Genomic DNA, 26597 nt, shown 5'->3' on the forward strand with positions numbered 1-26597 from the left:
GCTATTGACATTAGATGAATTGTATATTTTAAATCTGAGATTGATAGACTTTTGTCATCTAAAGGAATTTCAGGGACATGGGGGAAACTACATGGAGCTAGGTCACGAATCAGTCATAATTTCATTGAGTGACGCAACATACTCTAGGGACTAGATGCCCTATTCCTGATTGTATGCTCCTAAATCAGTCCTAAGTTTTAAAATTTACCAAATAGAGTTGAAATTACAAGCATTGTAAATCATTGATATGAATATGGTCTAAAAACGCTCTTATTCAGAACTTTTTGTTAATAAAAAGAATGTCAAGTCGACTTTATGTAAGCCAGTAATACGCAACGCATTATTTTAGGCTATTGCGGAAGAATAACAAAGATTTACAAATGAACCAGCTGAAATATGTACACTTATAGAGATATTATGTAAAAACTGAGCAGAGATTGCAACAAAGGCTTTACAAATAAAACACTGTATCTGAAAGCCATATTATATTTCCACCTGAAGATAGATCAATTTTACAAGTCATTATCTGGACAATTGTGATAGAAAAGTGTTAAAAATATTGAAATATTGCCAAACATTGTTATGTTTGTTTTACTGTTTCATAGTTAATTCAATTGTCAGGTAGGGTGACCTTCTGATATCAGAAGACAACTGCTAGCTTGATAATCTATCGTTAAAGTAGCCATTTCTGCCCAGTTGTCTAATAATCAACATTACAAATTGTCTGAACATTTTGCATGTAATATTTTACCTATGCTGAAAACAAATTTTAAACAAAATTTTTAAATGTTTTAAAATGCACATTGCTCGCACAATCAACTATTCTTTTTACACTTTTTCTAATTCACAAAGAAATAGTCATGAACATGTGAGCCATTGTCCTGTACACAGAAAAAGAATTAAAAGCAGTCGTTTGGAACAACCCTAGGATTATAACACTGGGCATTAGTCACTATCTGAAGAGGGACTAGAACTTTCTGATGAGGAAGAAGTAGGATGCTTTTCCTTTTTCTTAACCTTTTGACGGGGTTTGTGACTTTTGTGCTTGCTTTTCTTCTTAGTTTTCTTCTCCTTTTTAAGATCTTTTTGCTTCTTGTTTTTGTTCTCACTTTTGCCTTCACTGGATGAACGAGATCTGTCAAGACCAATACATAATTAATTTCCAGCCATTCAAATTTTTCATAATGCATGTCTGATGTGAGATGGAGTGTCTACTGACTAGGTGGCAGTATTCCTGCTTAAACCAAGCTTTGAATGTTAGATTGCTGTCCAATGGGGGTCCGATGGGTGTGTCACACCCTCTCCCTATTTGCAAAGAGCTTTGGTTTCAACCCACTGAAGATAATAACTGTGAGGAAGGCAATTGGAAACATCTTTGCTACTCTTCCCCAGTAAATATTTAAAGAATCTCATCGGTCAGATTTTACTTAAGACTTTGTCAAGGGCAGAATACAATGGATAAACAGATTTGATAAAAACATTTGAATCCTAAAAAGTAACACGGTCTTGCAGATCCAATTGGACCAATGGAAAAAGTAGATTGTGCATTTTGTTGACATGGGGAGAAACAAACCGTAATTGAAGTCCATTCTTCATAGAATCATAGTACATTACAGACAGAGGTTGGCCCACCAGGCTGAAAAAGAGCCACCACCTAATCCCACTTTTCAGCCTTGTAGGATCTGACACTTCAAAAGTGATTTCTAATTATTTTTTAAACGTGATAGCAGTGAGTTCCTGTTCCCCACCACTCTCTGGGTGAAAATAAATCTCTCAACTTCACTCTAATTCTTCTATGAATTATTTAAATTTATGTACCTTGGTTATTGACCTCTTTGCAGAGGGCAAGAGGTCCTTCTTACCCAAACTCTCTAGGTCTCTCATCATTTTATACACATCAATTAAATCTCCCTTCTGACTCCTATGTCCCAAAGAAAACAACTCCATCCTATCCAATCTTTCCACATCTCTAAAATTCCCCATTCCTGACAACATCTTTGTAAATTTCCTCTGCACCTTCTCCAGTGTGATCATATTTTTCCTAAAATGTAGTCAACAGAATACTACACAGTACTCTAGCTGTGGGCTAACTAATGTCTTATACAGTTCTAGCGTAACTCTCCGGCTCTTATTTTCAAAGCCTCAGTTAACATAGGTCAATATCTCGTATGCTTTCTTAACTACCATCCTACTACCTTTGGAGATGTGTAGCTATGTTACGCTGCTCTTCTCAGTATCGCATCATTTATTGTGTATTTCCTTGTTTACCCTCCCCAAATGCAATACTTCACACTTATCCAGATGGAATTTAATTTATCACTTCTCTGACAATGTACTGTCAATCAGGCATCTTCCTGCAGCTTCGATATATAAAGCTTTCTTCCTCACTTGCAACCACATGGCAATCTTTCTGTATCATCTACAAACTTCTCAATGATGCCCCCTACATTTAAGAATGAAAGAAAGATGAAACAAGTTCTGTATGCTCTTTCTTACATTAACCGACTGTAAGTTAACAACTCAATTCACAAAATATCGCTTGTAACTTTGTTTAAGTAGCAAAATCGGAAATTGAAATTGGCTATAATAGGATAGACAAAGATATGATATTTGAGCAAAATTGAAGCAATAGAACAAAATAATTTTTTTAATTACGAAAAGGGACGCAATTGCGTGCCAAGTTCCTATGCCCACCTTCCACCCCTTTAGGGAGAAAAATTAACCATTTCAGCAGACAGCTGATTTGTTCTAAATCGCCCAATTAATTGCGTGCCTAGGAGCATGTATAGGTCTATGTTAATTTATATAATGTTTAATTGTGGATTTGTGGGAACTCAACACACCAGCTGAATGTGGAAGTTATTAGCATAGTCCAGAGGAATTTGTAATAAGTGTGAGAATTGTATTATGTTCGTCACATCCTCGTAGATAAGGAACAAACATTATTGCAGGTGGTGATTTATTTGGTTGAGAATGAGTCTTAAATTTTGAATCAACAGAGAACTGACACCTGTAAAATCAGGCATTGAAAATTTACTTAAATGGAACAAAACAATTTAAGTTATAATGAAGTTACAAAGGGAATTGGGAAAACAGCAATGTTAATAGTGATAATTACAGGAGGTGAGATGACAAGATGTCGCACCCGCTGCTTGTGTGATCTGACAATCTGTTTCCCACCACCTAAATCCCACCTAGTCACAAATAAGGTTAAGGTAATTGGGAAAGGGTAAAAAATAAGTTTGTAGCAAACATTGTAGTTCTGATGATGTGTGAAAAGCGAACATGAAAAAAAAAAAGAGGTAAATTAACACAAAATCCTTTTCTGCATGAAGGATTCCTAGTGTGTTTGTAAGTGCTGTCTGTGTCAGCGAACGGATGGCTTGTTAACCCCCCTGTGGATGTCATTTAAGTTTATTCCTTGCCTGTTTAATATGTGCGATTCCCATGCTTCTAGGAAATTATGAAAGCATAAAAGTGATCACCGGGTGTGCCTAAATTTGTAGTAAGGGATTGTGAGTTTGCAGTGGCTCTCGCAACACGTTGATCAATATACAATTGTTCTGTGTGTGAGAATGCTCCGATTATTTTGTGGAAAAGAGAGAAAAAAACACAATAGAATAGATAAGAAACAACCTTCCCCCTTGGTGGAGGGATCAATAACCAGGGGGCATAGATTTAGGGTAAGGGTGGGGGAGATTTAGAGGGAATTTGAGGAAAAACGTTTTCACTCACAGGGTGGTGGAAGCTGGGACGCACTGCCTGAAAGGGTTGTGGCAGCAGAGATCCTCATAACATTAAGACGTATTTAGATGTGCATGTGCGATGCCAAGGCATACAAGGCTATCAGGAGTGTGATGGAATACCCTCAACTTGCCTGGATGAGTGCAGCTCCAACAACATTTGAAGCTTTGCACCATTCAGGAGAAAGCAATCTGCCAGATTAGCACCCAATCCCCCACCATAAACATTCACTCCTTCTAGCAACGACACAAAGTGGTAGCAATGTCTACAACATGCACAACAGCAACTCATCAAGGCTCCTTTGTCGGCACCTTGCAGCCAGTGACATCTGCCACCTAGAATGACAATGGCCGAAGATGCATGGGAACACATCTGCAAATTTTCCTTGAAACCACATAGCATCCTTACTTGGAACTATGTCGCCATTTCTTCACTGTCGATGAGTCAAAATCCTAGAACTCCCTGCCTAACAACACTGTGGGTGGACCCGTGCCACATGGACTGCAGCGGTTTAAGAAGGCAGTTCGCCACCACCGCCAACTTCTCAAGGGCAATTCGGAAAGGGCAATAACACCGATACCCTCATTTTGTGAAATATAAACACCCTAACTCCAGAACAAAATTAACCAATAACTCAATTCCATTCATATCTAATAGGTAAGGGAAATAATTAAGAATAACCCTTAGTGCTATTCTTTTAAGCTTCATACCATAATCTAGTGCAACTAGAAAGTGTTGCCCCAATGGCTACAACTTGGACATAAAAAGGTAATTCAGACACTCAAGTTTGTTCCATCATTCAATTAGACTATGACATTTTATTTCCATCGATCCACCATGATTCTATAAATGTCAACACCCTTGTCCAAACAGCTATCAATCTCAGTTTTGAAAATTTAAATTGACCCAGCTGCAACAGCTTTTCAGGGTAAAGTTTTAAAATTCCCACTACGCTTTACATTAAGAATTGTTTCTTGACAAATTCCCGAGTTGCCTAACTTAAATTTAAAGGTGGATAGGTGCAGGGAGGAAATTCCAGAGTCTAGGCCCTGGGTATGGCTCCTAATGTGAAATGATTTAAAATCAGGGATGTTCAAGTGTCCAGAATTAAATGAGCACAGTTAACTCATGAGGATTGTGGGTCTGGAGAAATTACAGAGATGGGGAGGAGTGAGGACATGGAGAGTTTTGAAAATAAGGATGAGAATTTTTAAATCAAGACATTGCTTGACCAGGATCCAATGTAAGTCAGTGAGCAAAGAGGTAATAGGTGAGCGGGACTTGGTGCATGTCAAGACAAAGGCAGTAGAGTTTTAGATGACCTCAGGTTTATGGAGGGTAGAACATGGGAGAACAGCCAAAAATACATATTAATTCCAGTAACATAGGAATTAGGAGCAGAAGTAGGCAATTCAACCCTTTGAGCCTGCTCTGTCATTTGATCAGATCATGGCTGTTCTCTTCCTGGTCTACAGGTTACAAAGGTATGAATGATGATTTCAGCAGCAGATGAGCAGCGAAAGTTGAATGATGTGAAGGAGGGGGAAATAGGTGACCCTAGTGCTGATACAAATACACTTTCGGAAGCTCATTTCAGGGTCAAAATATGACAACAATATTACTCCCGGACAGTTGTCAGGGAGAGGTTGGAGTTAGGGATGAAGTTTCCAGCAGACAGGAAACAAAAGCTACAAATTTCCCAATGGTTAATTAGAGGACATTTCTGCTTGTCCATTTCTTGATATCAGATAAGCAGACTGACAATTTTAGCAAGAGTAGATCAGTTGAGAGAGGAGATGGTGAGGTAGAACTGGTTGTTGTCAGCGCACATGTGAAAATTAATTATGTGCTTTTGGATGATGATGTCGCCTATGAGCAGTATGCAGATGAGAAATAGGAGGGGGCCAAGAATAGATTCTCGGGGAACAACCAAAGTAATAATCTGAAAGGAGAATCCATTGCAAGTGATACTCTGATTACGAATTGAATGTGTAACCACAATACCCTTAGGTAGTAATTTTGACCCAGTAAGAATTTTACAGATTTCAATGAGATCGTCTCTTACTCTTCTCAAATCCAGAATATTACTTAGTCTCTCATCCCAGGACAACCCTCATCTCGGGACTAATTTAAGGAAACCTTGCTGTATCCACCACTGATGCATGTATATCCTTTCTTAAATAGAGAGACGTTGAGAGCAGTTACACCAAACTGGATGACAGGGGAAGGGGATTAGAGGATGGTCTGGTTAAACTTGACAAAGTCTGAAAACAAGTTGAGTAGGATGAGGAGGATTGTTTATCTTGTCACAGTTACATAGGATGTAATTTGTGACTCTAATAAGGGCCATTTGGTATTGTGGCAGGAGTAGAGACTCATTTTGAGAAAATCAAACATGGGAGTTCTGGGAAAAATGGGAATGGATTTGGGAGGCAACATGTTCAAGGACTTTGGAGAGGAAAGGGCGGTTAGAGATAGGTTGATAGTTTGCAAGGATGGTCTGGTCAAGGGTTTTGTTTTGAGGAGAGTGGTGATGACGGTAGATTTAAAGGTGAGAGGGGAAACCCTGAAGAGAGGACCTTTAACAATATCGGCTATGGGAATCAGGAGAAGTTGGATGGCCACCCAGATTAATAGGGATAGGGTTGAGGGAGCAGCAGGTGGGTCTTATGGACAAGATGAGCTCAGTGAAAGCAAGAGTTGAGGCAGGAGAGAAACTAGAGCTAGGGGGAAACTTTAGAGAAGTTATTATTAAAATTCTAATAATTTGAACCTGAACACAAACTTGTTTTGATGATTTTTAATTTAATACTCACTAAATATCATTATCGAGGAGTCAATGTAGGGTTGGTATCTAACCAAGTAACTGAAATATAAGCTGAATAATTGACAACAAATAACAGAACAAATAACACGCCTATAAAAATCTTCACTGCTCAGTGTGGCTTCATTGGCCTCACAATGAATGTTTAAAAATAAAACCTGCAAAATAAACCTTTGCTCCTAATAAGAATATAAACAATAGGATTAAGTCATATTGTCTCATGAGACTGTTTTGCCATTCAACAGGATCACAGATGATTTTCTGCATCAACACATTCCTGCCTGTTCCCTATATCCCTTGATTCCCTAAGGGACCACAACTCTTATCACAGCCGTGAATAAACTTATCGATGAAGCATTTTCAATCCTCTGAGGTAGATAATTGCAAAGTTTCACAACTCGAGTAAAAAAATTTTTTTTCAGCTTAGTCCTAAGTAGCTGGCAACTCAGGGATGAGATTTCAGATGGCACGTTATTAATGCCTTCTGGAAATCCAAGTATATTATATCTACAGTAGCAATAATGCCAAATAAACTTTAAATAAACAATAATCCACGATTGCTTTCAACACTTTAAAAATTTAATTTACAGATGTAGTTCAATGTAGAGAAGTGTGGTGATTCATTTAGGCAGGAGGAATATGGAGAGATAGTACAAAATAATGGGAGAAACTCTAAAGGATATGCAAGAACAGAGGAATCTTGGTGTATGTGGACATAAGTTATTGAAAATGGTGGGGCAGGTTGAGAGAACAGTTAAGAATGAAATGAAATGAAAATCGCTTATTGTCACAAGTAGGCTTCAAAAGAAGTTACTGTGAAAAGCCCCTAGTCGCCACATTCCGGCGCCTGTTCGGGGAGGCTGGTACAGGAATTGAACCGTGCTGCTGGCCTGCCTTGGTCTGCTTTAAAAGCCAGCGATTTAGCCCATATAGTATCTTAGACTTTATTAATAGGGGCATTGAGTACAAGAGTAAGGTCATGTTGAACTTGTATATGATACTAGTTAGTCTTATCTGGAGTATTGCATCCAGTTCTGCGCACCATACTTGTGGAAGGATGTGAAGGTATTGAAGAGATTACACAAGAGGAGATTCATAAGAATGATTCCAGGGATAAACAACTGCAGCTACAAGGATAGATTGGAGGGTTTGGGAATGTTTTCCTTGGAGAAAAGAAGGCTGTGAGGAAACCTGATAGAGATATTCAAGATCCTGAGGGGTATGAACAGGGTAATTAGTGAGAAACCATTCTCACTCAAGACAGCATCAAGAACCAGAGGCCACAGATTCAATATGATTGGTAATTGATAAACAAAATAATTGATGTGAGGAAATCATTTTCTACAAATAAGGTTGGTGAAGTCTGGAATATATCCTGAGACAGTGGCAGAGGCAGGTTCGATCAAGGAATTCAAAAGGGAACTGGATTGCTATCTGAAAAGAAAGAATGTACAAGGTTACGGGGATAAGTTAAGGAAGTGGAACAAGGGAGACTGCTCTTTCAGAGAGCCAACACGAACTCGATAGGCCGAATGGCCTCCTTCTGCACTGTAAAGATTCTGTGATTGTGATTGAACATGACAATTTTGCCAACTTGGGAGTCAGAGTTAAAGCTGTTAGCGTCAGTAATGTACAGCTACATTGTGCTTAGCAAAAATATACTTACCATTCAGCAGCACATTTACCTTTTTCTGCGTTCATCTCTTGTCTTATCCCTCCTTTTCTTCTTGTGATGTTCATTCTTTTCACCAGCATGCTTTGTTTCTACAAAATATTAGCAGAGGAAATGTATTAAATAAAATGCTATGCTCAAAAAAAGTTTTACAACATCTGTACAACTGACCTGATTTCCACCCAAATCAGGAGTGCCAAAATTGGAGGTTGCGACAGAATGAGCAATTAGGGTTGCGAGATCCCTCTCCTCTGAAGCAGCAATGACCACTGCTGAGACAAAACTTGATCCTAATGGAACTCTTTTTAAATAACTACAACTCCTAGCGTGGTCTGTGGCGAGACTGGCTGGTTATTGTGAGATCTGCTGAAGCCCCCCTTCATCCTGCTGCTGGGGCGTTTTAATTATCGTTCATGTATTTAGGAGGAGTGGGTCAGTGGCAATCGTTCCAGCTTTATGATACTGAATAAATTAGGGGTTTTGATATAACAGAGAGGGGTGGAGGAATTCTCTCTCAATTGCCAAGGATCAATTTGGGCAAAGCTTAGTTGGAGAAGCCAAGTGGTGGCAATAGGTGCTCGGGCACCATGGAGTTGGTACAACTTGCATTTTAGAAGTAGGAAAGTCCCTTCCACAACCCTGCGACTGCACTGGCCTTCTTCGAACAGCGAGATATATTAAATGCACATCTCACTCCCGATCAAGATTTGGCTTCAAGTTTGATGCTGGTCAAAACATCATACTGATAATTTGATTAAATTAAACTAAAATGATCAGAAAAGGCTGGGCTATATTACATTCCAAAAGTTCTATTCTATGAAAATCGAAGTTTTAAAGTGAGGCTCTATCGTTTAACACCGTCTTCAGAGCATTCAAAGTGGTACAATACTCAACACAAACTTATTCATTTAAAGTATTTAACACATATATAACTGACCTTTCCAGTCCAACCACTAATATTTCCAGCAGACTTAGTCTGATAACATGCTTGAATTGTTGTTGCATTTCAAATGCTTCTTGCTGACACAGCAGTAGATGAATAGCTACGTTTTTATGCAAATTCTCAAAAAGTCTCATTATGTCTAAAATATGTCAAAACGGAGGCCAGGCTTAAAAAAAAATTCTCTAGGGGACTCCAGAATATTGTGGACCTCACTTCGGTCATTATTGGCAGCAAAGCCTTCAGCCACTGTGCTTCTGCTGCACTCCACATTCAAAAGGCCTCCTCAAAACTTATGAAATGAGTTATCTGACAACCCTTTGAGCCAGCTCCCAACTCTGAAATGCCAGTTATCCTTTCTCCCCGGAGACCCACATTACCCAAACCTAATCACCCTCTCCCCACTTGCCCCTGTCCCAATCCCAATCTGACACGAACCCCACCGTGCCAAATTTCTGACTACCCTGACAGTTAGTACAAACTAGAAACTTAACTGCACCAGCCATATGAATTCTGAGGCTACAAGAGCAGACCACAGACTGTTGCTGTGAAGAGAGTGTTTCATCTTCTGACGCTCAACAACTTTCCATCAGGCAAAAGGTACAAGTCAGTCTAATGAGTATTCTTCACTTGCCCAGATTAGTGAAGCTCAATCTTCACTAATTTACTATGATTCTGTTCGGGACTGTTAAAAAGAAAGCTAGACTCCAGTATTCAACCAATGCAACTATGCATTTTTCTTTGAGAAGGTGACTGAACAGGTAGACGAGGGTAGAGCAGTTGATGTGGTGTATATGGATTTCAGTAAAGCGTTTGATAAGGTTCCCCACGGTCGGCTATTGCAGAAAATACGGAGGCTGGGGATTGAGGGTGATTTAGAGATGTGGATCAGAAATTGGCTAGTTGAAAGAAGACAGAGAGTGGTAGTTGATGGGAAATGTTCAGAATGGAGTTCAGTTACGAGTGGCGTACCACAAGGATCTGTTCTGTTTGGGCCGTTGCTGTTTGTCATTTTTATAAATGACCTAGAGGAGGGCGCAGAAGGATGGGTGAGTAAATTTGCAGACGACACTAAAGTCGGTGGAGTTGTAGACAGTGCGGAAGGATGTTGCAGGTTACAGAGGGACATGGATAAGCTGCAGAGCTGGGCTGAGAGGTGGCAAATGGAGTTTAATGTGGAGAAGTGTGAGGTGATTCACTTTGGAAAGAATAACAGGAATGCGGCATATTTGGCTAATGGTAAAATTCTTGGTAGTGTGGATGAGCAGAGGGATCTCGGTGTCCATGTACATAGATCCCTGAAAGTTGCCACCCAGGTTGATAGGGTTGTGAAGAAGGCCTATGGTGTGTTGGCCTTTATTGGTAGAGGGATTGAGTTCCGGAGCCATGAGGTCATGTTGCAGCTGTACAAAACTCTGGTACGGCTGCATTTGGAGTATTACGTACAGTTCTGGTCGCCTCATTATAGGAAGGACGTGGAAGCTTTGGAACGGGTGCAGAGGAGATTTACCAGGATGTTGCCTGGTATGGAGGGAAAATCTTATGAGGAAAGGCTGATGGACTTGAGGTTGTTTTCGTTAGAGAGAAGAAGGTTAAGAGGTGACTTAATAGAGGCATACAAAATGATCAGAGGGTTAGATAGGGTGGACAGCGAGAGCCTTCTCCCGCGGATGGAGGTGGCTAGCACGAGGGGACATAGCCTTAAATTGAGGGGTAATAGATATAGAACAGAGGTCAGAGGTGGGTATTTTACGCAAAGAGTGGTGAGGCCGTGGAATGCCCTACCTGCAACAGTAGTGAACTCGCCAACATTGAGGGCATTTAAAAATTTATTGGATAAGCATATGGATGATAAGGGCATAGTGTAGGTTAGATGGCCTTTAGTTTTTTTTCCATGTCGGTGCAACATCGAGGGCCGAAGGGCCTGTACTGCGCTGTATCGTTCTATGTTCTATGCCACATGATTGCATTTTTTAAAAAAATCTTTATTGCAGATGAAAATTAAGCCATGCAAGCACTATTATCTTAACACTATAGTTGATAATGTCATAAACTCAGTCTTATCTTTCATTTCTAAAAGTTCCCTTATACATCACAAAAATCTGGACGGTTCATTCATTTTCCCTGTGACCAACACAAAGTTATGCCAAAATCCACAGTGTTCATATGATCATTCTCGGTAAATTTCTGTGTGGGTCCTTCGAATACCTTTTTGGTTGCGTGATCTTCCATCTTTTATTTGTATACTTCATGTCTATGGGTGTCTTAACACATTCTTCGGATTACCAGCAGACAACTAACTTCCTACAGCTTTTCAAGCTCTTTGAGGACCACTGTTGATTAATACCACTAGTTGCAAATCTTCCAGCTGTTATTATAAGAGTCCCACTTGCGTTCTGTAATGATGAAATGAATATTTTCTCTGCTTAATGCAGGCTTAACTATCATCTCTTCTTGTCTCTCTGAATCCAGAGGAGATGCAATCTACGCCAAAGTAAAGCTGCAACTGTCTCAGTCTGTTCCCCGAACTGAATGGATTGCATCTGTCAGCAAGCACACAAAATGTAATTTAAAAGAAAGAACCTTTCAACCAAGACTCCACCCTGAATCAATATCTTTAGGTCGATTTGGAATGGTTCAACATCAGATTCTCCGACCCCCCGCCGGGTCGAACAATCGCCGGGGTGCGGCGTGAATCCCGAATTCTCCAGCGCTGTAGATTTCGCGGGGGCGGGAATTGCGCCGCACCGGTCGGCGGCAGCTCGCAGCCCCTTCCCCCCCCCCCGGCGATTCTCCGGCCTGTTATGGGCCGAAGTCCCGCCCGTTCTATGCAGGTCCCGCCGGCATGGATTGGAGTAGGTCCCTTACCAGCGGGACCTAGCGGCGTGGGCTGGCTCCGAGGTCCTGGGGTTGGGGAGGGGGCGCGCGGGGCGATGTGGCCCCTGAGGGGGTGCCCCCACGGTGGCCTGGCCCGCAATCGGGGTCCACCGATCCGCGGGCGGGCCTGTGCCGTGGGGGCACTCTATCCCTCCATCGTGGACGCTTACACGGTCGGCGCGAAGGTGAACCCCCCTGCGTGCGCATGCGCAGGGATGATGTCAGCAGCCTGAAGGTGCGGAGGATTCCGCACCTTTGGGGCAGGCCGACGCCGGAGTAGTTCCCGCCACTCCACTGCGCCGTTTCTGCCCGCCCTGCCGATTCCCGGAGAATCCCACCCCAGGGTGGCACGGTAGCACAGTGGTTAGCACTGATGCTTCACAGCACCAGGGTCCCAGGTTCGATTCCCGGCTTTGGTCACTGTCTGTGGGGAGTCTGCACGTTCTCTCTACGAGTAATTGCTATGGGGTTAATATCTCCAAGCAAGGCTGCTAACCTAGAGTGACATGCAAACCACTCTGCCCGATTTCTAACCCAATGTATTTGAATGCGCCAGAGGCCTGACTTGAACTCCATTCTAAGCCTGTTAATAACAGTATTTTCAAATTCGCTACTAATCCCACAAATAAAATCACCCACATGCATCATGAAGATGTCCAGATGTCCATGGTGCAATAAAACATTGCAGCGTCTGCTTTCAACTGGAGACAGCGGAACTATAACAAAACCAAACTCACTGAGAAATACAAAATTCTGGAGGTGTCATTTGACTCGTATACACATTTATATAACTTCCACAGTACCCCTTCTGTGTTTGGCGCCTCTTTCGGAGGACAAAAAAAAAATTCTCTTTGAGGCTGATGCCCCTCGAGAAAAGCAGCTTTAATATCTATCAATTTGTATTCCCAAGCATTTGTGACTAATAGAGCCAAGATGATCTTCAAAATAACCTTCCCTGTTGTAGGTGAATTTACCCTTACACCTTGGTCACCCAAGTATTCTTAAAAACCTCGTGCCACCAGCCTGGCTTTGGCCTTGTAAGTTCCATCAAGTACCACCTTTTCCGTGGCCAATACCCCTGTCCTTCACATCTTTGGGTTATGGGGGTGGGACCCAAGCAGATATGGAGAATGTGTAAACTCCACACGGACGGTGACCCAGGGCCAGAATTGAACTCAGGTCCTCGGTGCCGTGAGGCAGCAGTGCTAACCACTGTGCCATCGTGCCGCCCCCCTGTGTTTGGTTTTAAACACCCTATTACATCTCTTTGGTTGGTTAATTGCACAATGGAATATTGAATCACATCGAAAACACACATTGTCCACTCCCTGGGCATTTCCGGGATTCATTTTTCTGTTGAAATTTCCAAATTCATTCTACTGGCCATAATTAAGATGTTTCTGTCCTCATTATATTTAGTTATAAATCTTCTTTCGTATTGACTTATGTGGCCTGTTTCTAAACCACCTCGCCATCCCATTATCATGTCTTCCATAGTCTGTCTTATTGCGCGTTGGCCTATTTGTGTCATGAAAGCTGCCGGGAAGGAATGTTTTCCCAGGAACTTCTTTTTTTTTTTTTTTAAGAGCCTCTAACATTTGTTCTAGCAGGGGGTGTCTTTTTGCAAATTTAACTCTTGCCAAAACCAAAAACCTAACCATATTTGTAACTTTAGCACAGTCTAATAACTTGAACACCAGCACTGATCGAGGAATTTTTCGATGAAATGTTTGCAGCCTAGTATAGTCTGCTAATTTCCAATATATACTCTTCCATGGAGGTTACCTCAGACTTTCTAAATTTCTCAATCTGACCAGGCCTCAAAGCACTTGCTAAATCATCCTTTTTGTCAATTTTATCCATGAAAGTTAGTGTATCCAAACCTTCACCGGAGTTTAAATGCTCCGACTCAAATTCAAAAAATACCTAGCTTATTATTATGCCTTTGTATGGTAACTGAAGTGTCAAAGCCATTCATTGTTTTTTCTTGGGAAATGTCGTAACCCATGTCCACATGGTAACTTTATTCTTCCATTGATGAATGCCAACTCTATCACCAAACAAGGGTGGGTAGTCATACCCCAATATTGTACACTTGGATTCAGCCATTTTGTTTTCCAAGTTAGTCTAAATTACTCTGCAAGATTGGAATTCAGAATACTGTCGTTTGTCTGAAGAACTGTTAGTTTGCAATCCCTGTTTTTCCTTTACCCTTATTCATTATGCTTCCTCTGCTACCAATGTTGGAGTCAGAAGTAACACTGCAATAAGAACTAGAAACCAAGTTTTGACTTCTTCAACGTAAAGTTTATTGTGGCGAACAATCACTTCTCCACCAAGGCACCACAGTACCACCTATAATCCCCTTTCAGATCAAACAATAAGTGTGGTCTATTAAACAATTATAACTAGAAAGGTTTCAGGGAAAAGTGATAGAATGATCTGTGTCTTAGAGACCAAGTTGTCCAAATTATTATTTAAGTTACATAGCAGAGCGCTGTCATACATACTCATTGAACTGCCATTTCACCAAGATAATTAAGAAAAATTTGTAGTCTTGGAACAATTTATTTAATCTCCTTTTCTGCTGTTCTGTTCATGATATAGTAGTGTAAAGCACAGAAGGAAGCCATTTGGTGTAAAGCGTCTGTGCAAACTTTTAGTTCCACTTTGCTACTTTTCCTCTATTTCGCTGCTTTCCCCCCCATTGTCCTGTCAATTTCTGCTCCTCCTTTTCAAAAGTTACAATTGAATCTGCTTTCAACACTCATTCAGGCAGTACAGTCTACATCAGAACCAAATCTAGAGTAAAACAATTCTCATCTCCCCTCTTTGCCAATGGCATTAAATCCGAGCCCTCTATTGACCCTCCTACCAGTGGAACTCAATTATGAATACTTCCCGTATTAAATTCCCGCCTTAACCTTCTTTGCTCCATAGTGAATAATCCCAGCTCCTCCAGTTTCTCCACACAACCAAAGTTAGTCATTGCTGGTACCATTCTTGTAAATCTCCTCAGCACCCTCTCCAAGACTTTGAATCCTCCTGAAAATGTGGTGCTCTAAGTTGCAGACTATACTCTAGCTACCAAGTGCTATAGATTTAGCATAATTTCCTTTCTTTTTCCCCCCTGCTTTCATGGCAAGGCCAAGGTTTGTTGCCCATCACCAGTGCCCATGACCTATGTGGCTTAAAAGGACATTTCAGGGGGCAGTTAAGTATCAACCACATCACTGTGGGTCTGAAATCACATGTAGGCCAGACCAGGTAAGGATGGCAGATTTCCTTCCCTAAAGGATATTAGTGAACCAGTTGTCATGGTATTACTGAGACTAACTTTATATTTCAGATTTATTAATAGAAGTTAAATTCCACTAGCTGCCTTGGTGGGATTTGAACCAATGTACTCAAGAGCACCAGTCTGGGCCTCTGAATTACCAGTCCAGTGACAGGGACACTAAACCATGTCTCCTCCTACTCTTAGTCCCGTATACCCAAGTTCAGGTTGCTGATATTTATCAAGACAAGATCAACTGTTCGAAGTCAGGGATGGGGGACACTTCTGTATACTTCCCTTCAGTCTGAAAAACAATTATTCACCACTACTCTGTTTTCTACCTTTTAGTCCATTTTCTATCCACACTGCCACCATCCCTTCAATCCATGGACTTCCAAGTCTGCTAGCAAATCTATTCTGTGATATATTATGAAATAACTTCTGAAAGGTCATATATACATCAACTTCATTACTCCATTAACCCTCTCCAATACTTTAAATAATTTCATTAAATTTGTCAGACAGTATGAGCTGTGGTTCAATGGGCAGCACATTCGCCTTTGAATCGCAATGTTCCGGGTTTAAGTCTCATTCTAAGATCTCAGCACAATAATCAAGGTTGTTACTCCATTGTAGAACTGAGGGGATACTGCAATCTCCAGTGTGCCGTCTTTTGGATGAGGACATTAAACCAAGACCCCATCTGCCTACTCAGGTGATGTAAATGATCCAATGACACTATTTTGATGAAGAGCACAGGAATATTTCCTGGTGGTTGGAAAGAATGGGGGATTTATTCCTGGAGGGGCGGAGAATTTGGGGCTCTCACAAATATCTGAACGAGTTAGAAAACAAGTTTGCAATTTTGCAAAACAGATCTTCCCGACATTCCCCGTGGCGCTGCCAGCCTCGCTAATGGAAAGGATTCTTTCACTCGCAGGGTCAGAGGAATGGTATCTTGTGGTGTCTATGCACAAATTATGTTGGAGGACTCAGTATCAGTGGAGGAGATTAAGGCCAAGTGGGAGGTGGTGTTGGGGCCAGTATTGGACAGTGAGGTGTGGAGAGAGGGCCTGTGGAGTAGAGCAGACTCGATGGGCCAAGTGGCCTAATTATGCTCCTATGTTCTATGTCTTATGGCAAACTCCCAAGTCATTGTGTGCGAGGCTTGGCCTATGTAGGGAGAATAGGAAATTAGGACAGGATTAGCCGGGAAAGCATAAAAGAATAGACTAATATGACAATGTAGAGTAGTTTAGCGAGAATAGCGTTAATTACGGATTGAAACTATACAGCAATCATAGAAAGCATAATCATGGCCTAAATTGCAGCACCTATATCCACTATAATTAGATAGAAATGTATTTTTAAATTAGAATAATACTGAAATATACATATAGTCAATTGTAAAAGGTTCGCAAGGCACAATGTTTTACTTGACCACATTACTGAGAGTGATGGGAAAATACGGAATGCACACACACACAGAAACATTGAAAACAGCCAGGTCAGTAGGAATTCTCATCAGTGAAACTGCCTTAATGTAGACAATGGAACCAGTTTGAGGCAAATGGACTAGAATGTATACAGCGCTTCAAGGACAGACAGATGAAGGAGGTCTGGAAACTATATGTGAACCATGAATAAGTTATTAGTAAATCATGAGGTGATCACGCTGGCAGAAAAATACATTTTATTAGTTAAATGACGTGATTGGATCCCAGCCAACTTGGGGTGGGCTACTAACTTTTCAAAAATGTCTAATTACTGCACCAAAAACCCTGTAAATTCAGAGAGATTTTGGACTGCCTCAAACCTCTTGTATGTTGATCAAGCTTGAAAATAAGGATAGTCTTCTTACCAGAGTTGCAGTCTGTGAATCTTTGAGTTGACTGAGCTGTAATCAAAGGGAAAGTCCTCCAGGCGAAAGCTAGTCCAATACATAGTCTCTGAAAACGTTCCTCTTCAGATTTATACAACATAAAGTGGTATATAGGGCTCACCCGACTAGGTCCAGGATGAGTCGGTTCTTTGCAGGTGTGGAGGACAATTATCAGCACTGTGCAGGGGGTCCTGCCAATCTTGTGTATATGTTCTGATCGTGTCCCAAGCTTGTGGGTTTTTTGGGTCTCCTTATTCAGCACCATGTCGGCGATTCTGAAAATTGAAAACTCTCCCCTGGTTGCCATGTTTGGGATGTCAGACTCGCCGAGGCTGCAGATGAGCGTTGGGGCAATGTCTTGGCCTTCGCCTCACTGATTGCCCAGAGGGAAATGCTGATAGGGTGGAGGTCAACTTCTCCACCCAGTGCTTCAGTGTGGCTGGGTGATCTAATGAGAGTTCCTATACCTTGAGAAAGTCAAGTACACTCTGGGAGGAGAGCAACTGAGGGATTTTGCTGAAGGTGGCAGCTGTTTATTTTGTATTTCAAAGTGCTGGTCACGGTTTGTTCTGGGGGGGGGGGGGGGGTCTGTTACGCGGTTGGTTGTGTTGTTTTGTCATTGTATTATGTTTAAAATGAAAATAGTTGAATAAAAATATTTTTAAAAAGGGAATTCCTGGTGTCCTAGCCAATACTTAGGATTCAATTAGTATCACAAAAAACATATTATCTGGTTATTATTGCATTGCTATCATTGGAGTTTGCGAAGGACAGATTAGCTGCCACGTTTTCACCATTACAAAACTTCAAAAAGTATTTCATTAGCTGTAAAGCACTTTGAGGTACCCGGTGGTCACAAAAAGTGCTGTATAAGTTTTTAAAAAACTGTTTAGCTTTAATAAACCCTGCTAGCTTGCATTTTGTAACCCATGTTTTGCAAAGAAAAATTAGTTTGGGCTTGGATTATTGTCTCTAAATGCTTCCTTACCACTCATGTCTGCTAACCAGCCTGTCCCACTCCCCTTTCTGAACAAGCTGCAATTTCATTTTATTCTTCTGTGGCATGTGAGTGTTGTAGGCAAGGGCAGCATTTGCTGGTCATCCCTAGTTGCCTTTGAAGATGGTGGTTAGCTGCCATAATTGCAACCTTTCAGTTTTCTGGCACCTCTTCCATATCCAAGCAGGATTGAACAGTTGTGGCTAGAACTACCACTATGTCCACCTCTGCATTCCTTACTAACTAAAGATGCATGATATCAGGATGACTTTTCTGGCCTATATGCGACTCTAGCCCCACACTAGCATGATTGACTCTTAACAGCCTCTTAACAGAAATGACTGAGCATGCCACTCAGTTATATTAAACTATCACCAGGGCAACCAGAGCAATAAGTATCAGCCCTACTGAGATAATAAAAAAAAACACAGGCCAACTACCAATCAGATTATTTACTAACATTATGAAGTGAAATATCATACCTTTTTTGCTAATAATGTCTTGCAGCTGCTGAAGCTCCTCTTCCTCCTCGGTGTCCTCACTGCTGGTACTACTGACATCTAGAACAATATCTTTTTGTGGGTCCACGCGGACAAAATTTCGACATTCAAAGGTCAGATGGCCAGCTGGAATCATAACAAATCTTTATCACAACCAAATTGGGGTCCACTAACCACTCCCATTCCATTCACAATTCATCAGACAATGAAGGAGTCATTCCCACATGCAGCAAAACTTGAATAATATTCAGGGGAGGGTAACTATGTGGAAAGTAATATTTGTGCAAGATTATTGCCAAGACCAGCTCCAAGAAGAGCAAGCCTGACCTTTGATACTACTACCGCCAAACCTCCCATCAATATTCTGGAGTCGCCACTGACAGAAACTACTAGTTACATAAATGCCATGGTTATTAAAGCAGATCAGAGGCCAATTATATTGCACCATGTGGCTCACTTCTTGATTCTCCAAATTACCTCCACCATCTAAAAAGGCACAAGTCAGGGAAATAATGCAATACTCTCCACTTGTCTGGATTGATTTACTTGCCTTAACATCCACGCTATCCATCACCGATATACCAAAAACATAGTGTACAATATCTTTAGGGTGCAGTGTCGCAATTCAAAAGGTTCTTCAGTATCAGCTCCCAAAATCAACATTATCCACACTTATTAGGACAAGGCAGGAGATACATGGCAACACCATCACTTCCAAGACATTACCCTACCTTGGACATTTATCCCCATTCCATCATAATCGCTACGTCAAAGTCTTGGAACCACCTACCCAATGGCACTGTGTTCAAGTAGCTGGCACTTCAACACCTTCTCAGGGATGGACATCCCGAGATTGAATTAAAGAAAATTTGGTCACTTTAAAAAAAAAGGCAAAAAGTGCAAATAATCAAACAAACAAAAGCAGAAAGATAGCTATAGGTGCTAATGTACAACAGGTACAGCACAAACCAATAATCATTACATATTTGGGAACGAATAAGACCGATGACTCAGGGACAGGATTCCCAACATGTTGATTCCATGGATAAATGAACCATCTGCACACAAATAGGACACAGGCAACATTATAGACCTACATCTCATCCATAGCTACAAACCAAAATGAAAGAAAAAGAATACCTCGAGAACACCAGTGCTAAGGGGAATTGATTAACTCTTACAGCACAGTTTAAACTCTTCTCCAGATCCAGTCGGGAACAGGCAGCTATCCTTCAACATCAAGATGGCAACACGACAATAACAAAGGCAAAGAGAGGACCCAGCACAACACAACCTTAATACTCCGCCTAGGGTCTCCCACAAAGGAAATAAAAAAATAGCAAGCACAGGAGCCACAAGCAAGAATCCATACTTCCCCAATCCCCTCATCCACCTCCAGATCAAAGGACAAAACAGATCACCGAACAACAAGCACCAGAACCGCCAAAAGGATTATGCCACCCAAAGGCAAACATAGATCCGCAACTGAATGTCCATGTCACCAAGGCTCAGTATCCAACATCACCACGGCCAGTCCTTACAGGCACCAATACAAAGAGAGAAGTAGAAGTAATGCCTCCCCAAACTCTCCAAGTCAGAGGAAAAGTGAGGAAGAATAATAAGAACTGTCAGAACTAACCCCTCGGATCCAAACACCACCTTCTAAGATATTACTACGGAGGAGGACTGGCCATTAAACTGCCGACTGCAACCCATCTCACTCCCCAGACTAATAAGGATAATTACTGGACACAACCTTCGGACCCTTCCCCAACCTTCACCTCTCTGGATTTGGGCCTACCCACACCGAACTTCCCCACTGCACCCCCAAGGGAGGAACCCCCATCCAAGGATAATCAGGATACTAACCGTGATGCCGAGCTTGGCCTAGCCTAACACCACCACAGGAAAAAAGATCAGAAAATTGACTTCAAGGATTCCCTTGATATCGAGGGTCGCAGAGCAATCGCAGGAATTGTCCAACAGCCGTGATTGGCTTTTAAAAATGCCGGCCGGGCGTTCAAGAAGCCGGCCGCCCTGAGGCTGCATGCCCCCTCCACTGGGTCTGGCAGTTCACAGGCCCAGAGCCCAGCAGGGCAGGCGGGCTCCTCCTGATATCAGTACGCTGTTCCAGGACCAGATTTTTTGTTTTTAAAATCGATGGAGTCTTCCCACCATAAGCAGCTGTAGAGAGCAGATCACATGACCCGCACACTGACATCATGTGCTCTAGGTGTGAAATCAGGGAGGAGAGATTCCTCCATTTTGTAGCTGCCAGCAAGCAAGCAACAGCACTGTGCGAAGAACTGAAGATGGATCATTTTGTAATAAGGAAGAGAGGCCAGCGACATAAACAAGCCAGAATCTCTCAGTTTAATTTGCTGGAAAGAGCTTCCCAGGAGAGTCCACAGCACGACAAAACAGTGCTGGTGTGAGCTTCAGGGCCTCTGATGTGCAACCCATTAAGAAGAAGTTGAAATCGGGAACAAAGCATTATAAAGATGATATCTTGAGGTATGACTTTATTAATTATGCAAATACAAATAAGGATGCAAAGCCCATGTGTATTATGTAGGGAAGTACTGGCAAATGAAAGAGTAAAACCCTCAACATTTCAAAGGCATTTAAGAATGGCGAGTTCAAGGACAAACATTTTTTTTCAAAGGATGTAGTGAGAACTTAAATCATCAGCTGAAGTTCTTAACAGAAATGAAACATTGAATGACAAAGCAAGCGAGATCTTGAGGCCAAAGCAGGCTCAACTCACATTAAAGGTAAGCAAAACTGGTCGCAAGTTCGGGAGGCATGGGTCGCGAAGGTTGGCAGGCATGGGCCACTATGGTCAGTCGGTTATTCAAAATGGGTCCCCGGCAAAACATTTTGAAAAACACTGGCCGAGACCAACACCCCATGCCCCAACAGTAGAAGAAAAAGGAAACCCTCTTGGGCCGCACCACCCACCACCAGATAAAAGGATATTCAGAGCAGCCTCATTCACAAGAGCTCTGTCAGCAGTAAAACACACAGAGGGAGACCCACATTAGGAGGAACGACAGACTCCCTGCTAAAGGGATTCCAACAAACCCCAGTTCTCAACAAGGTGATACATGGTCTGCCTGGGCTTGAAGAAAAAAGTACAGCCGAAAATAAAAAAAGCCTCTGTATGGGGGACCTTCCTCGAACATAGCAAGGACAAATCTAACCTTACCATCCACACACCCCACCCTCTCCAGCTCCACTCATCCTCCCGCCAAGGATAAGGAAATTGCGTTCAAATCCTGAACTTAATGTTCAGCAAGCATGATAAAACCTTATTAAATCAGGATAACAATGGTGCAGGACATCAGACCCAGGACATTGACTTCCCTGCAAACAAATGAATTGACAACATTAATAGACATCCATATGATTATTAGTGAATAAAGTCCAGGATAATATGTAAGAAACGATGTGGTTATCAGGATAAAGACCACTCTCCAAGAAAGTAGACATCCGGGATAAAAGGAGGATCTGAAATGGAGAGCACTCTTAAGGATCATTCAAGGATTTCAACGAACAGAACAGTTCCAACATGCCAACTCGACCGAGCCAGATGGTCAACGACCTCAGCTCCAATCAGGGTCGAGGGTGGGGCAGAAAACAACCGGCTGGCTCAGGCAATCCCAACCCCTCTTGACTCCAACACAATGCCAGTCCTCAAAGACAGGATTAAATGTGCTCCATCGAATCCAAGCTGTCCATCTTCCAGATCAAGACCCCCAAGACATGACAGCAGTTTACAAATCCAGTTGGAAACACGTTGCAATGTACACAATGGGCTCCTCATTGAAGACACAGGTGACTAGGCTCCTCACCGGCTTCCCTTTGTCCTCCCGCGAATTCTTCAGGATGGGCGACAGGCCATGCAACAGGAACTCAACCATGCGGAGGCGGGCTTCCAACAGGGACAGTGCTCTCTCTGCAAACAAAATCTTCTCATGCATTGCCATCGCCTCCACAAAAAGACACTTCACAACTCTTGAAATTTGGCTTTGATGCCCTTTATCGCAGAGCCAAGACTATCAGCTGGATCACCTTCATCGCTGACAGCTATCCGTTGGTGTGCACCGTATTGTCAGGGCGGGAAACCACCACCAAAGACCACCACCCCAACTCACTCCAGCTGCCACAAACAACAAGGATTAAAGCATGTTGTCTCGACTCAAAAGTGTTGAAACATTGACCAATTAATCTCGGTTATTGTAAAAGCCATACAAACCGAAAAAAAATCATAAATGGATGTGCACGTGGATAAAAATAAAGATGGAAAGAGAAGCAGAGCCAAAGCTCACGAAAAACGCTGCTTCCGTGCTCACATCACGTGGTCCCAAAAATCAGTCCATTTAAATAAAACTGTAACATGTTGATCACAATTAACAAGTCCAAGCTTACCAAATATTAACTTTGGCTCAGTGGTAGTGGGTTCAAGTTCTACTCAAGGATTTGAGCACATATTCTAGGCTGACACTTCGCTGCAGTACTGCACAGAACAACTTCCCTATTTTCAGAGGGGCATCTTTCAAAATAATTATTAAAACAAGAATCCATTGCCTGTACAGGTGGATGCAAAATATCCCATTGAATATTGGTCTTTGGAAGAATTTGAGTTTACAATACAAGCATATCACGCAACATTAAAGTAACATTTTTATAGCACTTTGATCTCAATGAATGGTTTGCTGGGCAATTATAAACTAGGTAAGGACAGTTTTTTTTCCTTCCCTGTTGGACATCAGTGAACCAAGTGAGTTTTTACAACAATCTGGCCATTTTATGGTCACCATTAATGACACTAGCTTATATTTTTTAAATCCAGATTTATTTACTGTAAATCGCAGATTATTATAAGTCAACCTAAAAACTTTGAAAAATGCTTCCAAAGACAGGGTTCGACTTATACCAAGTATAAAATGTGAACTGCAAGTGTTGGTGTAGGTGATTGTGAATTTGAAATGTGGAAAAGAAAACACCAGTAATTCAAATTAAAAATCAATGTTTTATTTAATAAAATAATTCTACAAGGATAGTTTAAACCACAATCATAACCTTTTCAAAAAAAACGTCAAATGCATTGCCCGTGGCATTCAACTTCTTTGAATTGATGCAGAGTTTTGGCTATGGCATCATTCTAAGGATCCCAACGTGAATCAATTTGGTGCCTCAGGTTTCATAACCATCCCTCCACAACAAACCGTTTTCACCTCCGTCCACTGAACTGGATATTCTGCATTTTTTGAACAATCTTGGTTGCTGGACACCTATATTGCTGATGTGTCATAGTGGGTACTTGTATTTATGCATCTGTGTGTGCATCTTAATCTTCTCTTCTTGTCATTTTAACATTAAGGCTTTGCTTGGCCGGGAGCCAATGTAGATCAGCGAGCACAAGAAGGTAGGGTAATGGGACTTACTGCGAGTTAAGACACGGGCAGTTGAGTTTTGGATGACCTCAAGTTTACGGACAGTGCAATGTGGGAGGCCAGCCAGGAATGTTTACAATAGTCGAGCCTAGAGGTAACAAAGGCACAAATGAGGGTTTCAGCAGCAGATGAACTGAGACAGGGTGGTGGAAATAGGTAGTCTTAGTGACAACATGAACATGAGGTCAGAAGCTCATCTTGATATCAAATGTCACACCTAATATTGTGAACAGACTAGCTTAATCTCAGACTGCTGCCAGGGAGAGGGATGGAATCACATAATTGATACAGTGCAGAAGGAGGCCAATTCGTCCATTGTATCAGCACTGGTTCACTGAAAGAGCAATTAAGTGTGATTCTCCTGCTTTCTCCGCATAACCCTGCACATTCTGCCTTTTCAGATAATAGTCGAATTCCCTTTTGAATGCTTCTATCAAATCTCCCACCAGCCCTTTCTTCTACAAGGAAAACATCCCAAACTTCTCCAATCTATCTTAGAAGGCAGTGGTGGCATAGTTGTATTGTCACTAGACTAGTAATCTATAGATCCCTCAGGATAATGCTCGGGGATCCAGGTTCAAATCCTAATGAAATTTGAGTTCAATAAAAATATTCTAGAATTGAAATTCTAATAACCATTGTTTATCGCTGTAAAAAAAATTATTTAGTTTATTAGTGCCCTATAGGGAAGCAAATCTGCCAGCCAGAGCCACACGATATGGTTGAATCAGAAAAGCCCTCTGAAATGGCTTAAAAAGCCACTTAGTTCAAGGGTAATCAGGGATGAGCAAGAAATGCTGGCTCAGCTAACGTGCAACACATCCCATGAATGAATAGGAAAAAAATGGAAGTTCCTCATCCCTGGAAACAGTGACTCTTTTCTGCATCCTCTCTAATGTTCCATGAAGTGCAGTGCCAGAAACACAATATCCCAGTTCTATCCCAACATATACATTCAACATAATCTTGCTCTTGTACTTTACGTCCCTATCAATAAAGCCTAAGATACTATATGTTTATATTAACCACATCCTCAACCTGTACTGCCACCTTCAATGACCTATGCACTCATTTACTCAGGCCCCTTTTCTCTTCCACCCCTCCCCAGAGTTGTACTGTTTATTTTATATTGACTCTCCAAGTCCTTCTAACCAAAACAAATTGCTTCACATTTCTCTGCGAACTTCATCTACCAACTGTCTACTCATTTCACCAACCTCCACAGAAAATAATGGCTTCAGTCTTCCCACTATTTGCAGAGCTGAGTGTCACCAGCCACATCAACAAAGTCAATATCCTCATTGATGACGTGCTTTACTATATCATCCTGACAAGTTTTTCTACATATTGATCAGCGGGTGGATTTTGACACCTTCTTCCGATAGTCACAGATCTCCCGCAGTAAAAGTTACGCCAAATATTCATGATGTAGAAATGATCTCTATGGAACATTTAAATACTAAAACAGTCACCATTCAATGTTTATCTTAGACTGTCTGGTTCAGCAGTGTTATTAATGGTAATGTTTCAAATTTGATGTTTGTGGAAATATAAAACTCAATAAGGTGGATTGAGACAAAAGCTAAACTCTGGAAAATCTACATACATTTAAAATTGCAGAGAACTAGAATGCAAATTGTTTTTCATAAATAGTAAACTTTTGCTTGTAATTGCAACTATCAGGAGAAAATGTTTTGTTCCTTCAGAAAAATAACAATTATAATACAAGTGAAGGAAAATATCAGATTAACCCAGGGACAGCGAAACACTGGATTATAATTGTATTACTGCCGGTCAGAGGAACTTCTCGCTCAGAGTCCTCTCTTTGTCAATAATGATAGCTATTGGTTTGCTACTTACGATATCCACATTTCTTGCATCCTGCTCGGATACTGTCTTTATTTGGGCCTGAAATGAAATACTTTAAAATTAGAACTGATTTATCGCAATCTTTCTGGAACATAATTTGTTACATTGTGCATTGAGTTTTCAGTATTACCATTTAGCGTCATATAAAATCGGAGTCATTTTTTCCTGTAGCAATGATATCATGTAAAAATAATGCATAAAGTATTTCACTGCAGCATGGTCAAAATCAAACTAAAAACTGGTTTCCAGACACTTTTACATGAGGATGTACATTTATGGAACTGCAGGAGTACAATAATCAGGAAAGACAGAACAGAATGGAAGTTCTTTCTCTAGATGATATGAATTTTGTTTCTCGAGTTAATTAAATTTTAATGTCTAAAAGTTAGTTGCTCTTCCTTAAGGAAAGGCATACATTTCGTATTTCATACGGAGCCAAATTTGGGTTGGTGACACTAGATGAACCTTGTGTGACCTTTGTTAGTTTACATAGTGTGGTAACCCTCATGAGGACCACTGATCTCCGTGTGGGGCTCGTGGAGTACGAGCTCCCATG

At 41.4% G+C, this 26597-nt stretch overlaps 1 protein-coding gene across 8 annotated transcripts in view; it reads right to left on the bottom strand.

Moving 5' to 3' along the window:
• Positions 1–281: 281 nt before the first annotated feature.
• srek1ip1 (SREK1-interacting protein 1) overlaps positions 282–26597 on the bottom strand; it is a 38883-nt gene continuing 12567 nt past the window's right edge. For 2 of the 8 annotated variants that reach the window (XM_038791033.1, XM_038791031.1), the window contains exons 2-6: positions 26033–26080; positions 18696–18839; positions 8561–8562; positions 8254–8332; positions 282–1135 (exon numbers count right to left, since the gene is read on the bottom strand). In XM_038791033.1, coding sequence (XP_038646961.1) covers positions 900–1135; positions 8254–8332; positions 8561–8562; positions 18696–18839; positions 26033–26080 — 509 coding nt within the window. In that variant the 3' untranslated portion in view covers positions 282–899. Of the gene's footprint in view, positions 1136–8253; positions 8335–8560; positions 8563–18695; positions 18840–26032; positions 26081–26597 lie in introns of all 8 variants that reach the window. The other 6 variants (XM_038791034.1, XM_038791032.1, XM_038791036.1 and 3 more) reach the window with 4 other exon arrangements.

This window comes from Scyliorhinus canicula, chromosome 3 (assembly GCF_902713615.1).
Source record: "Scyliorhinus canicula chromosome 3, sScyCan1.1, whole genome shotgun sequence".
Classification (NCBI taxonomy): Eukaryota; Metazoa; Chordata; class Chondrichthyes; order Carcharhiniformes; family Scyliorhinidae; genus Scyliorhinus; species Scyliorhinus canicula.